This window comes from Mauremys reevesii, linkage group 2, assembly GCF_016161935.1.
Source record: "Mauremys reevesii isolate NIE-2019 linkage group 2, ASM1616193v1, whole genome shotgun sequence".
NCBI lineage: Eukaryota > Metazoa > Chordata > Testudines > Geoemydidae > Mauremys > Mauremys reevesii.
Window position 1 is genome coordinate 76,029,001 of NC_052624.1, and position 12,153 is coordinate 76,041,153.

At 41.7% G+C, this 12,153-nt stretch overlaps 1 protein-coding gene across 5 annotated transcripts in view; it reads right to left on the bottom strand.

The window, feature by feature from the left end:
* The window catches only part of TOPAZ1 (testis and ovary specific PAZ domain containing 1), a 106,521-nt gene that overhangs the window by 31,888 nt on the left and 62,480 nt on the right, over nucleotides 1–12,153 (bottom strand). For all 5 annotated transcript variants that reach the window (XM_039527231.1, XM_039527234.1, XM_039527233.1 and 2 more), the window contains one exon: nucleotides 7,179–7,353. In XM_039527231.1, the coding sequence (XP_039383165.1) occupies nucleotides 7,179–7,353 (175 nt within the window). The remainder of the gene's footprint in view (nucleotides 1–7,178; nucleotides 7,354–12,153) is intronic.

Below are 12,153 nucleotides of genomic sequence, written 5' to 3' on the forward strand. Positions count from 1 at the left end.
AAGAATATAATGGGTATTGCCTTTGGTATCTGAATCGTGGAACCAAAGATGATCTTTATGCTATATTAAAGAAATCTAAAGATTTAGCTGACCTCACATTCTTTATTTTCTCTAGCACCTCGTCTGTCTGCATGCTAAACAGACCCTAATCTCCCATAAAAGGAAGATCCTTGATTCTCATCTTACTCTCTGGAGAAAGACCCACTGATCGCAGCCATGCATGCATTCTGAATACAATAACCAAAACTATTATCCTAGCTGACGCAACCAAAGAATCAAATGCAGCCCTTTAACTGATGTTTAGCAACATTCTGCCCCGCCATCAAAAGGGCATTAGCTAACCTTCTACGCTCTTCCAGTGGAGAACTGAGGAATGACAACTTTCCCCCCACAGATGATGCTGGTAACCAGCCATGAGAGATCTTCATAATTTTAAATATGCACGCCTAACATAGCTGAAGGAAACATTTTCCTCACAAATATATCGAGTCTTTCCCCTTCTTTATCAGGAGTACAGTGAACTTAGGCAACTTTCCATTTATGTAGCACAGCCTCCATCATTAACAAAGTAGGAGATGGCAGAGCATAAAGGTATAAATATAGCTAGACCTTCCTGAGGGAATTGGTATAATTTGGCAGTCTTTTTCGACACAGGCAGCTGAGGGAGCATTCCAGCTTGTTTTTGCTGGTTGAAGCCATCATTCTAATAAGGGGAATGTTACCCTCAAAATATCAAAACACAGGTGAGAATTCCTTGATACCGAGGGAATATCTAATGTCTTTGTGATGCAATCCATAATTCATGAAATGACACCACATCCTCTGATGGTGGTGCCACTGAAGTGTTGCCCACATTTTCCCCTAGAGAAGGCAACCCCTCCAGAGGTCTGGATCTGACTCTTGTATCACTACTAATTCCTCCTCTTCTAATAACAACTCTTACCATTGTAGACTTATCAGAACTTAGTTACATTGGTGGATATGTATCCTTCAGACCTGACAATATATCCTCTCAGTACCAAACTGGCAAATGTCCATTGTCATATAGAGAAACATGCTGATAAGGTGCAGGAGATAGCCAATGATACCTGAAAGGGGTACTTGCCAGTCAGGCCAAAACTCCATACTCAGATCAATTGCACATTTCTTTGTCCACATGGATCTAGAACACACAAATGAGGTTGCTGATAATACTTTTTCTCCAGATCAGATCGCTGAGCTGTATTTCTTCTCCAATCCAAGCCCATTCTTAGTTCAGATGGAACCAGAGATAGCAATCTCCTTGGTTGAATAAAGGAGAATATAGAGAAAAAAATATTTTCTGGAGACCCAGAAGGGGTCTTAGATGGCAGAAGCAGAAGATATCCTGAGTTCTTCAACTCTTCCTCTCTGCCTTGGGGGAGCATCTAATTGAATCGGTTGCAGCAAAATGTCCAATTCTTGCTCAATTGAAATACATGGGTTAATTACCAATAGAGCCGGAGCCAGATCCAGATCCAGTTGATGAAACTGTGCCATAACTACTATTTGTTGCAGTGCTGTGTCAATACTGTCTACCACTTCCATATATTTTTTCCTACCTCATGCTTTTGGAACTGGCTCATCTAGATCAGATGAAGAACATCTGACTCTACCACAAGAATGTGTATGCTGCATACGTTCCTTGAAGACCCTCTGGTCAGATGTCTCTCTCTTGCATGGACTGGCTCTTCAAAAGAGGCTGACTCCAACGAGGACTGAGCGCTCGTGCTCTCCATAATAGCTGTGTCCTTTTGCAGTGGACTGGCTCTGGAAACAACGTGGAGGATTTGTCCCAAGGTGGAGGATTTGTCCTTCTTCCTTACAGACTTGCTCGGCCTGACACTGGTCTCTGAGACTTGTTTGAAGCTTGCTTGGTTCCATATAGTTTTGCTGACTGTGCTTCTTGTAATAAAGTCACCTGAAATCTGTTCTATTTCACTTTTGTTGCTTGTGTTATGAAAATAAAGCAAATCAAGCATTTTTAAAAGTGAGTGTCCTTCACCCAAGAGCCAGGCATGTGGGTCAGATGCCAGAAACAGAACCAGACATAATACACCTTTTTAAGATGGGGCTTTTTATTCTTCAGTTTCATCATCTCAAAACCAAAATATTTACAACCAAGTTAATCAACACTAACAGACAATTAATTTTAACTAAATTAAATTATTAACTAGCTGACAAGATACGGATCCAGCAGCAGTCCAGAGCATTTCCTGATTTGTTCAGCTGTTCTCAGTTTGAAGAACCTGAGGCAGTTGAAGCACCATACCCTGGAACAATCAACATTCACAGAGAGAGCAAGGGACATGTGAGCTGCTACTGCTAGCTTGAGTTCTATCATTCAGGCTGCACAGGTTGGAGCATCTCATGAGTGCTAACATGCAGAGGATATTCGAAGAAGTTTCTGCATTTCTTACTATAAGTGTACACAACGTCACTAAGGACTTGTTTACACTTACAACGCTGCAATGCTATAGCACTTCACTGAACTTCTCCCATCGGAGCAGGTACTCCACATCCCCAAGAGGCAGTTACGTCAATGAGAGAAGCCCTCCCATTGACACAGTGCTGTCTACACCAGAAGTTTGGTTGATTTAACTGCATTTTCCACACCCTGAGTGATGTAGTTATAACAAAATAAGTTTGTAGTGTAGACCAGGGCTAAGTATAGAAGAGAAAACAAACTTCTCAGCCAGTGAGTAAAATTAACCAATATTCAAGAATTGTTTGAAATGTATTTGCAATTAATATGTATGTTGTTAATAATTTGGGATCTCATAACCTTTTGAACTTTTAAAAAAAATTTAGGTTCACCTTCAAGTTTAATTGAAATTGTCCAGCTGCAATACGTACATTTTCATTAGATATCACGTTGTGCTAATAATAAGTTGACGGTTATTTTTATGAAGGTTCTCACTGAACTGAGATGATTTTTTCCCTTTGTTGAGCATTAATATTACTGAAACTCTGAGCATGCCTATGCTGCAGACTGCAAATGAACTCTTAACAGCCAGTCATCTAAATAAGTGCATACAGAAGTCTCTTGTAGGCTGTCACTACACCTGAGTACCTGATGATAATTCTTGGAGTTAGAAACACCCAAAAGGAGGATTTTGTACTGATGATGATTCTCACTTATGCAAAATCATAGTTACTTCTCTGTGTTGGTCTGATGGATATAAAGCATGCATCACGACAAGAGCTCCAAACCAAATGCATATACTTAATAACAGAATGGTCATGGGAATAGAAAATACTGGGAACAGACTCCCCATTCTCCCAGTACTGCTTTAGAAACTTAGAATGCCCCGAATGGAATGGAAAACTTCATCTCAACATTCCAGGGAAAAGAGTTGGGGGCAGCATGAAGTAGAAGTAGAGTAACCTCTGAATAATTTCCAGCACCTTTTTGTTTTTTGAACTCCCAGAAACACCTTCAAGTCTGATGTTTGAAAGATGAAGTAACAAAAGATGTGCTAGGAGCACAGTGCCTGGCTCTCTGCCACCCCACAAACATTTTTCTTTTGGAAGAATCGGTGAGGACAATCCAATGGCTACTCATATTAGCTTTCTTACTTTTGGACCAAAAGAGGGAATTTTTTTTAAAATAAAAATGATGATTCAACCCCAATAAAGTGTAGATCTAAAGTATTATAGTTTCTGAAGAATGTAATTTACTTTCCAGCCTAAAAGCTCTAGTCTCTTAAATCAAATATTTTACACCTTACTTGGAATATTTTAGATCTAAAGGCAAGAGCACCAAATACTAAAGTAACTACTCTTTTTCCATGGCATTGCCCCCTAAACATCCTAACTATAGCAGATTAGCAAGTAACGACAATGCTCAGGAAGAAGGTAGAGTACTAATAAGTAAATGAGACAAGCATTTCTCCTTTGAATTGCACATACCTGGACTCAGTGTCCAGAGAATAATGCTTCATTAGAAGTCTAAGTTAAACCCCAAGCAGCGGCTTTACAAATGTCAACAGGCACAAAACAAATAGATGCAGAGGATGCTACTTCTCTTTAGAAGAATGGACTTTTCAGTTTCAGTGAGGTCACACAGTATCTGATTACAAAACCTGAATATTTTGCTTGTGGAAAGATACACTTGCTTTCAGTATTTTCACCAAAAAGGTACAAAACAACTTAGTGAACTTCCTGAAGGGTTTATTAAGATTGTAGATAATAGCCCTTTTAAATATCCAAGCTTTACCAGAAAAAATTGAGGCTTTGGAAAATATACTGGTAATGAAAGTGTTCAAATGAAAACCAGAGACCACCTAGTCAAAAATGTTGGAGGAGGCTGCAAAACTATGTTATCCTTATAAAACCTTTGTAACACATCAAAGCCAAACAATAACCCTCCCTTGCCCTCATCCAGTTCAAAATATCCAAAGAAGGGAGAAACTGGCCTGGAGCTAAAACCTTTCAAGGGGTCTTCTGGCAGAGGGAGAAAGGGAAAGAGACCATTCTGGGAAAGCTAAGAAAAGCTAAAATTGTCAAATCCATAGTCCAGGTGGAGACACAGAGACCCAAGGGGATGACAGCCTTAAAGAGAACTGCAACACTATGGAACGTGCTAATCTAATAAGGAAATGATATGGGCTGGAAACTGAAAAAAGCCAAAAAGACAACTTCTCTTGCAAAGCCCAGATAGTGCCTAACAACATCCCTGAAGGAGAAGCCAGAAGCTCCCTCTAGGGCAGACAAGAGATCTGAATGCCTGATATCTGAGAAAGTCCTCTCAGCCTCTGATCTATAAGACCTGGGGAGGCTGAATACTGCATCTCATGATCAGAACCAATTACCAGCACGGACTCCATAATAAATCCCTAAATAAATTTTGTTTGCTCTTATGTTGTTCCTTTCTTCTCTTCTTAGGAAGCAGAAGGCAGCAGTTCCAAAGAGTGCCCCATTCTATTAAACATTTCAGCCCATAGATTCAAAGATTCTGGATCCAAAGACTTTGAAGTCCTTGAACCCAAACCACTTAACTCCTTCTCCAAACAGATGTTAGGCTTAAACCCAAAAGATTCTTTCAACTCTGAGTAATCTGGACAAGGTGTATAGCCTACAGAAAAACTACTTCTGATGTCTTGACATAGATTCATAGACTCTAGGACTGGAAGGGACCTCGAGAGGTCATCGTATCCAGTCCCCTGCCCTCATGGCAGGACCAAATACTGTCTAGACCATCCCGGATAGACATATATCTAACCTACTCTTAAATATCTCCAGAGATGGAGATTCCACAACCTCCCTAAGCAATTTATTCCAGTGCTTAAACACCCTGACAGTTAGGAAGTTTTTCCTAAATGTCCAACCTAAACCACCCTTGCTGCAATTTAAGCCCATTGCTTCTTGTCCTATCCTCGGAGGTTAAGAACAACAACTTTTCTCCCTCCTCCTTGTAACAACCTTTTATGTACTTGAAAACTGTTATGTCCCCTCTCAGTCTTCTCTTCTCCAGACTAAACAAACCCAATTTTTTCAATCTTCCCTCATAGGTCATGTTTTCTAGACCTTTAATCATTTTTGTTGCTCTTCTCTGGACTTTCTCCAATTTGTCCACATCTTTCCTGAAATGTGGTGCCCAGAACTGGACACAATACTCCAGTTGAGGCCTAATCAGCGCAGAGTAGAGCGGAAGAATTGCTTCTTGTGCCTTGCTTACAATACTCCTGCTAATGCATCCCAGAATGATGTTTTCTTTTTTTGCAACAGTTACACTGTTGACTCATATTTAGCTTGTGATCCACTATGATCCCCAGATCCCTTTCCGCAGTACTCCTTCCTAGGCAGTCATTTCCCATTTTGTATGTGTGCAACGGATTGTTCCTTCCTAAGTGGAGTACTTTGTATTTGTCCTTATTGAATTTCATCCCATTTACTTCAGACGATTTCTCCAGTTTGTCCAGATCATTTTGAATTTTAATCCTATCCTCCAAAGCACTTGCAACCGCTCCCAGCTTGGTATTGTCCACAAACTTTATAAGTGTACTCTCTATGCCATTATTTAAATCACTGATGAAGATTTGAACAGAACCGGACCCAGAACTGACCCCTGCAGTTCTCCACCTTCTGAAATAAAAAATTGCCTCCAATACATTCCAAGAACTTGTTGGATAATCTGTGCCCTGCCACATTATTTTCCCAACAGATATCTGGGTAGTTAAAGTCTCCCATCACCATTAAGTCCTGTGCTTTGGATGATTTTGTTAGTTGTTTAAAAAAAGCCTCATCCATCTCTTCTTCCTGGTTTCATGGTCTGTAGACCCCCTACCATGACATCACCATCATCATGATATAATGTTGCACAATGGCATGGACCTAGCAGTATAAAACTCAATTTTAGTACAATTTAACCTTAAAAAAAATCAAGAACTATATATAAATAATTTAAAGAGTAAGGGCAGTTGAGATGAAAGGAGACAGACCTTGCTCTGTCAGCTTGAACAAATGAGGAGTCTCACTCAGGGGCTGCATCTCTTTAAACCTCCTCACACTGCATGCTAGTACAAAATGTGTTTTCCTCCTTAATAGTGTTTATACATACAGCATATTACATCTCTGCTCCAGAAACACAAACTGTTTCTATTTGTTTGTGGGTTCAATTCAAGGTGTTTGCTTTGCCCACTGAAGTCCTTAATGGTTTGGTCATGTCATGTGCACTTAAGAGCCTATGTCTGCCTCTCCTTGTGCCAGTACCCAACCTGGAGGCAAGCTGTTGGTTCTTACATTTATCTGACTGGAGCAGGTCATTCTCAGTACAGGGCCCTCGACTCTGGAACATGCTTTTCTTCTTGGCCTGACAAGCAAAGTTTGCATCTTTTAGGGCACGCTGAAAGGCCAATAGATTTACTCTGATTATTTTTTTTTGGAGGGGTAGTTGAGTGGGATGGGGTTTACTTTTTCTTTCTGATCAGGGGGTTCAGGGAGTTTAGCTGCTATTTAACATGTTTACTTAATGTTAATTTTACATGTAGCAACAGGAATTTTGATTAGTGCACAATATACATTTAAATAAATAAGGTCAAGAGAATGGTAGCTTTATAATTCATCACATAATTTCGTTTTCTTCTTACACCTGTTCAGTGTAGAGAGTGAATGCTAAAATGTCAAATGCAACATATACATTATCATCTTAGTTTTACCTGCTTCAGCAAATTCACAAAAAGGAACTCCTGGTCTCTCTTCCTTGGAGTCTCTTGTTAGTATGTCAGCAATATATAAAGTCAATTTCTGAAGGTCACCAAAATTTTCACATCCTATTCTCATATTAACATACAAAGTTCCCAATTTGGCCCAGTCACTTTTTTCTTTACAGTGCTGTTAAAAGTCAAATAATAAATGTAAATAAGTTTGCTACAAAACATGATACAGCTATTAGTTATTATAACTCAGACGGTTCAGCTGGCAGGAACTATTAGGTGCTCAAAATACACCTTGTACAAATTCTCCTTTTTATATTCTCAAAAATGTTATCATACCTTCTGAACATTTCCCTCAATGATGTCTTACCCAGCTCTTATAGAAGGCTGTTTTATTGTTCTTATTTTGTCTAGATCAGATAAGAAAGTTAGTTTTTCCTAACTTCAATTTAAAAACAGTAATTCTTGTAATACATCTGACTAGCCACAAGTAGGTCATCCCCCTTTCTATTGAGTATTAGAGGGGTAGCCATGTTAGTCTGGATCTGTCAAAGCAGCAAAGAATCCTGTGGCACCTTATAGACTAACAGACATTTTGGAGCATGAGCTTTCGTGGGTGAATACCCACTTCGTCAGATGCAAGTAGTGGAAATTTCCAGGGGCAGGTATATATATGTAAGCAAGAAGCAAGCTAGAGGCAACGAGGTTAGTTCAATCAGGGAGGATGAGGCCCTGTTCTAGCAGTTGAGGTGTGAAAACCAAGGGAGGAGAAACTGGTTCTGTAGTTGGCAAGCCATTCACAGTCTTTGTTTAATCCTGAGCTGATGGTGTCAAATTAGCAAATGAACTGAAGCTCAGCAGTTTCTCTTTGAAGTCTGGTCCTGAAGTTTTTTTGCTGCAGGATGGCCACCTTAAGATCTGCTATTGTGTGGCCAGGGAGGTTGAAGTGTTCTCCTACAGGTTTTTGTATATTGCCATTCCTAATATCTGATTTGTGTCCATTTATCCTTTTCCGTAGAGACTGTCCAGTTTGGTAATAATTGGAGATATACCAATCTCCTAGAACTGGAAGGGACCTCGAAAGGTCATCGAGTCCAGCCCCCTGCCTTCACTAGCAGGACCAATTTTTGCCCCAGATCCCTAAGTGGACCCCTCAAGGATTGAACTCACAACCCTGGGTTTAGCAGGCCAATGCTCAAACCACTGAGCTATCCCTCCCCCCAATACAGAATGTACATAGCAGAGGGGCATTGCTGGCATATGATGGCGTATATTAACATTGGTGGACGTGCAGGTGAATGAACCGGTAACCGTGTGGCTGATCTGGTTAGGTCCTGTGATGGTGTCGCTGGTGTAGATATGTGGGCAGAGTTGGCATCGAGGTTTGTTGCATGGATTGGTTCCTAAGCTAGAGTTGCTATGGTGCGGTGTGCAGTTACTGGTGAGAATATGCTTCAGGTTGGCAGGTTGTCTGTGGGCGAGGACTGGCCTGCCACCCAAGGCCTGTGAAAGTGTGGGATCATTGTCCAGGATGGGTTGTAGATCCCTGATGATGCGTTGGAGGGGTTTTAGCTGGGGACTGTATGTGATGGCCAGTGGAGTCCTGTTGGTTTCTTTCTTGGGTTTGTCTTGCAGTAGGAGGCTTCTGGGTACACGTCTGGCTCTGTTTCCTTATTTCCTCGTGTGGGTACTGTAGTTTTGAGAATGCTTGGTGGAGATTTTGTAGGTGTTGGTCTCTGTCTGAGGGGTTAGAGCAGATGCGGTTGTACCTCAGTGCTTGGCTGTAGACAATGGATCTTGTGGTGTGCCCGGGATGGAAGCTGGAGGCATGAAGGTAGGCATAGCGGTCGGTAGGTTTTCGATATAGGGTGGTGTTAATGTGACCATCACTTATTTGCACCGTGGTGTCTATTCATGTATCATGTCTTCCAACCCTGTTTTCTTTGTTGCTATTCTTCATGCTGTTTTTTTTCCAGCCTTTTTTCAGTGAAAAACCCCTAATTGAACTAAAATGAGGTCTTCGTCACTACTGGCAAAGGAACATTAATGGTATTATATGCAACACTTCAGTATGCACATTCCAGGTATTTTATTATAGCCTCACATTGCAAGTTTCTATAAACTGCTTTCCATGTCTGTTATGCATGTTCAACCAACTTAAATGTTTTTCTGCAATGTTTCTATCACATTCTCCCATTTTATATTTTTATTTAATATTGACCCTTTCCAAATGTATACTATTAGAGTTGTTTATCAAACCAGCCCTTCAAAATGTATGTCTTTATTTTTCTTGTATCATATACTGTGTTTGCTATATATGGAGTTTCTGTATCATCTGAAAATTTGATCAAACTGATAGCCTCACAAACCAGATAAATTTATAAACATATTAAATATCTTTTTCCAAAACATACACTCTTAACGTTCTGTTCTACTCTGAAAAGTGACTTTAAAAGTGTCATTGTGTGGTTTCATTTTTAGTGTCTCTCCATTTTCATACTGAATTTACTCAGTTTACAAGTAAAGAGTTACAAGAAGTAACATTTTCTCTTGAAAACTGAGCAAATGTCTTTTGGAAATAATTGATAAAAAACAAACCTCTTAATGTATATTTGTTTAAACAGACACACTTTTCAGAGAACGATCACACATATATATCAGTTCTGGTGTATTTACTGCCCTCTAGGCAGACTAGGGCCTGGTCTACACTAGGAAATTAGGTCAGTCTAACTATGTCACTCAGGGGTGTGAAAAATCCACATGCTGAGCGACGCAGTAAAACTGACCTAATGTCTGGTGTAGACAATACTAGGTCAACGGGAGAATTCTCCCATCAACCTAGCTACTACCTCTTGGGGAAGTGGAGTACCTATGCAGATGGGAGAAGCCCTCCCATCAGCACAGCTAGTGTCTTCACTGAAATGCTCCAGCGGCGCAGCTGCACTGGTGCAGCTGTCTCACTGTAATGGTTTATGTGCAGATAAGCCCTAAGGGTAGGGTTGAGGTGCAAAACCAGCCAATATTTACACAAGCTGGAACTCATCTGCCCCTTCAAAACAGTTAGTTATACAATTTCCTATTTGAAATACAGGAATAAAGAGAATGGTGTTTGTTCCCAGAAAAAATGGTTACCTACCTTTCGTAACTGTTCTTCTTTGAGATGTGTTGCTCATGCCCATTCCAAGTAGGTGTCTGCACACAACGTGCACAGTCATCGGAAGGTTTTTCCCCTAGCGGTACCCGTTGGGTCAGCTGTAGAACTGCCTGGAGTGGTGCCTTTATGGCAGTGTATATAGGTCCCTGCCAAGCCGCTGCCTCTTCAAGTTCCTTCTTGCCAGATACTCAGAGAGGGGAGGCGGAGGGGTCTTAGAACGGACATGAGCAACACATCTCAAAGAACAACAGTTACGAATGTTAGGTTACTTTTTTTTTCCCTTCGAGTGATTGCTCGTGTCAATTTCAAGTAGGTGAATCCCAAGCAGTCCCCCAGAGAGGTCGGAGTTCACCAAGTTGCAGACTGAAGCACTGCTCTACCAAATGCAGCATCGTCTCTAGTCTGTTGGGTGATGGTATAGTGCGACGTAAAGGTGTGAATCGATGACCACATCACCCCCCTGCAGATGTCCTGAATGGGGACCTGCGCCAGGAACACTGCAGAGGAAGCTTCCACTCTTATAGAATGCACTGTGAATGGTGGAGACAGAATCTTTGCCAAGACATAGTACGTCCTGATACAGGCCGTGATCCAAGAGGAGATTCTTTGGGATGAGACAGGAAGACCTTTCATCCTCTCGGCAATGACCATGAAGAGCTGCGTCAACCTTCTAACTGTCTTTGTCCGCTCAATGTAAAAAACTAGCGTGTACCTAACATCCAGAGAATGGAGCATGCATTCCCTGTCGTTAGCATGTGGCTTGAGGCAGAACACCGGCAGAAAGATGTCCTGATTCACGTGAAATTGCAAGACTGCCTTTTGGAGGAAAGCCGTGTGTGATTGTAACTGCACCTTGTCCTTATAAAACATGGAATAAAGGGGATTGGACATCAGAGCCTTGAGCTCAGACACTTTTCTGGCCAATGTTATAGCCACTAGGAACGCTACTTTCCATGAAAGATAAAGGAGAGAACAAGTTGCCAGGGGCTCGATGGGAGGGCCCATCAGCCTAGAGAGCACCAAACTGAGAACCCATGGGGGGGGATTGGTTGCTGTACTTTAGGGTACAGTCTGTCTACACCCTTGAGAAAAGGGCCGATGACAGGGTTAGCAAACACCGAGTGACCCACTACACCAGGGTGGGAAGCTGAAATCTTTGCTGACGATACTGCCAACCTCTGCTGCTTTTAACTGGAGTGAATAGTCCAGGATGAAGGGAATTGAGGTCTGCAATGGAGTAATGCCCTTCTGAAGTGACCAAATTGAAAACCTCTTCCACTTAGCCAGATAAGTGGCACAAGTGGAAGGCTTTCTGCTGCCAAGGAGAAAGGACAGTTACCTGTTCTGTAACTGGCATTCTTTGAGATGTGTTGCTCATGTCTATTCCACAGTAGGTGTGCATGCTCGCCACGTGCACCGGTACCGTAAGTTTTTCCCTCAGCATTCCCCGTAAGGGGAGCGCTGCTGCAACCCCAGGAGTGGCGCTGCTATAGCGCACTATACGAGGAGCCGCATGCTCCCCCCACCCTCAGTTCCTCCTTAACGGACCAACTCCGACGGTGGGGAAGGAGGGTGGGATGTGGAATAGACATGAGCAACATCATCTCAAAGAATATCAGTTACGGAAGAGGTAACTGTCCTTTCTTCTTCGAGTGCTTGCTCATGTGTATTCCACAGTAGGTGATTACAAGCTATGTCTGATGGAGGTGGGTAGGAGTTCACAGATTCCCTGGCTGGAGCACAGCCCTACCGAAAACAGCATCATCCCTCGTGTGGGAGATGATCACATAGTGCAATGTGAACGTGTGTACTGAGAACCAGGTA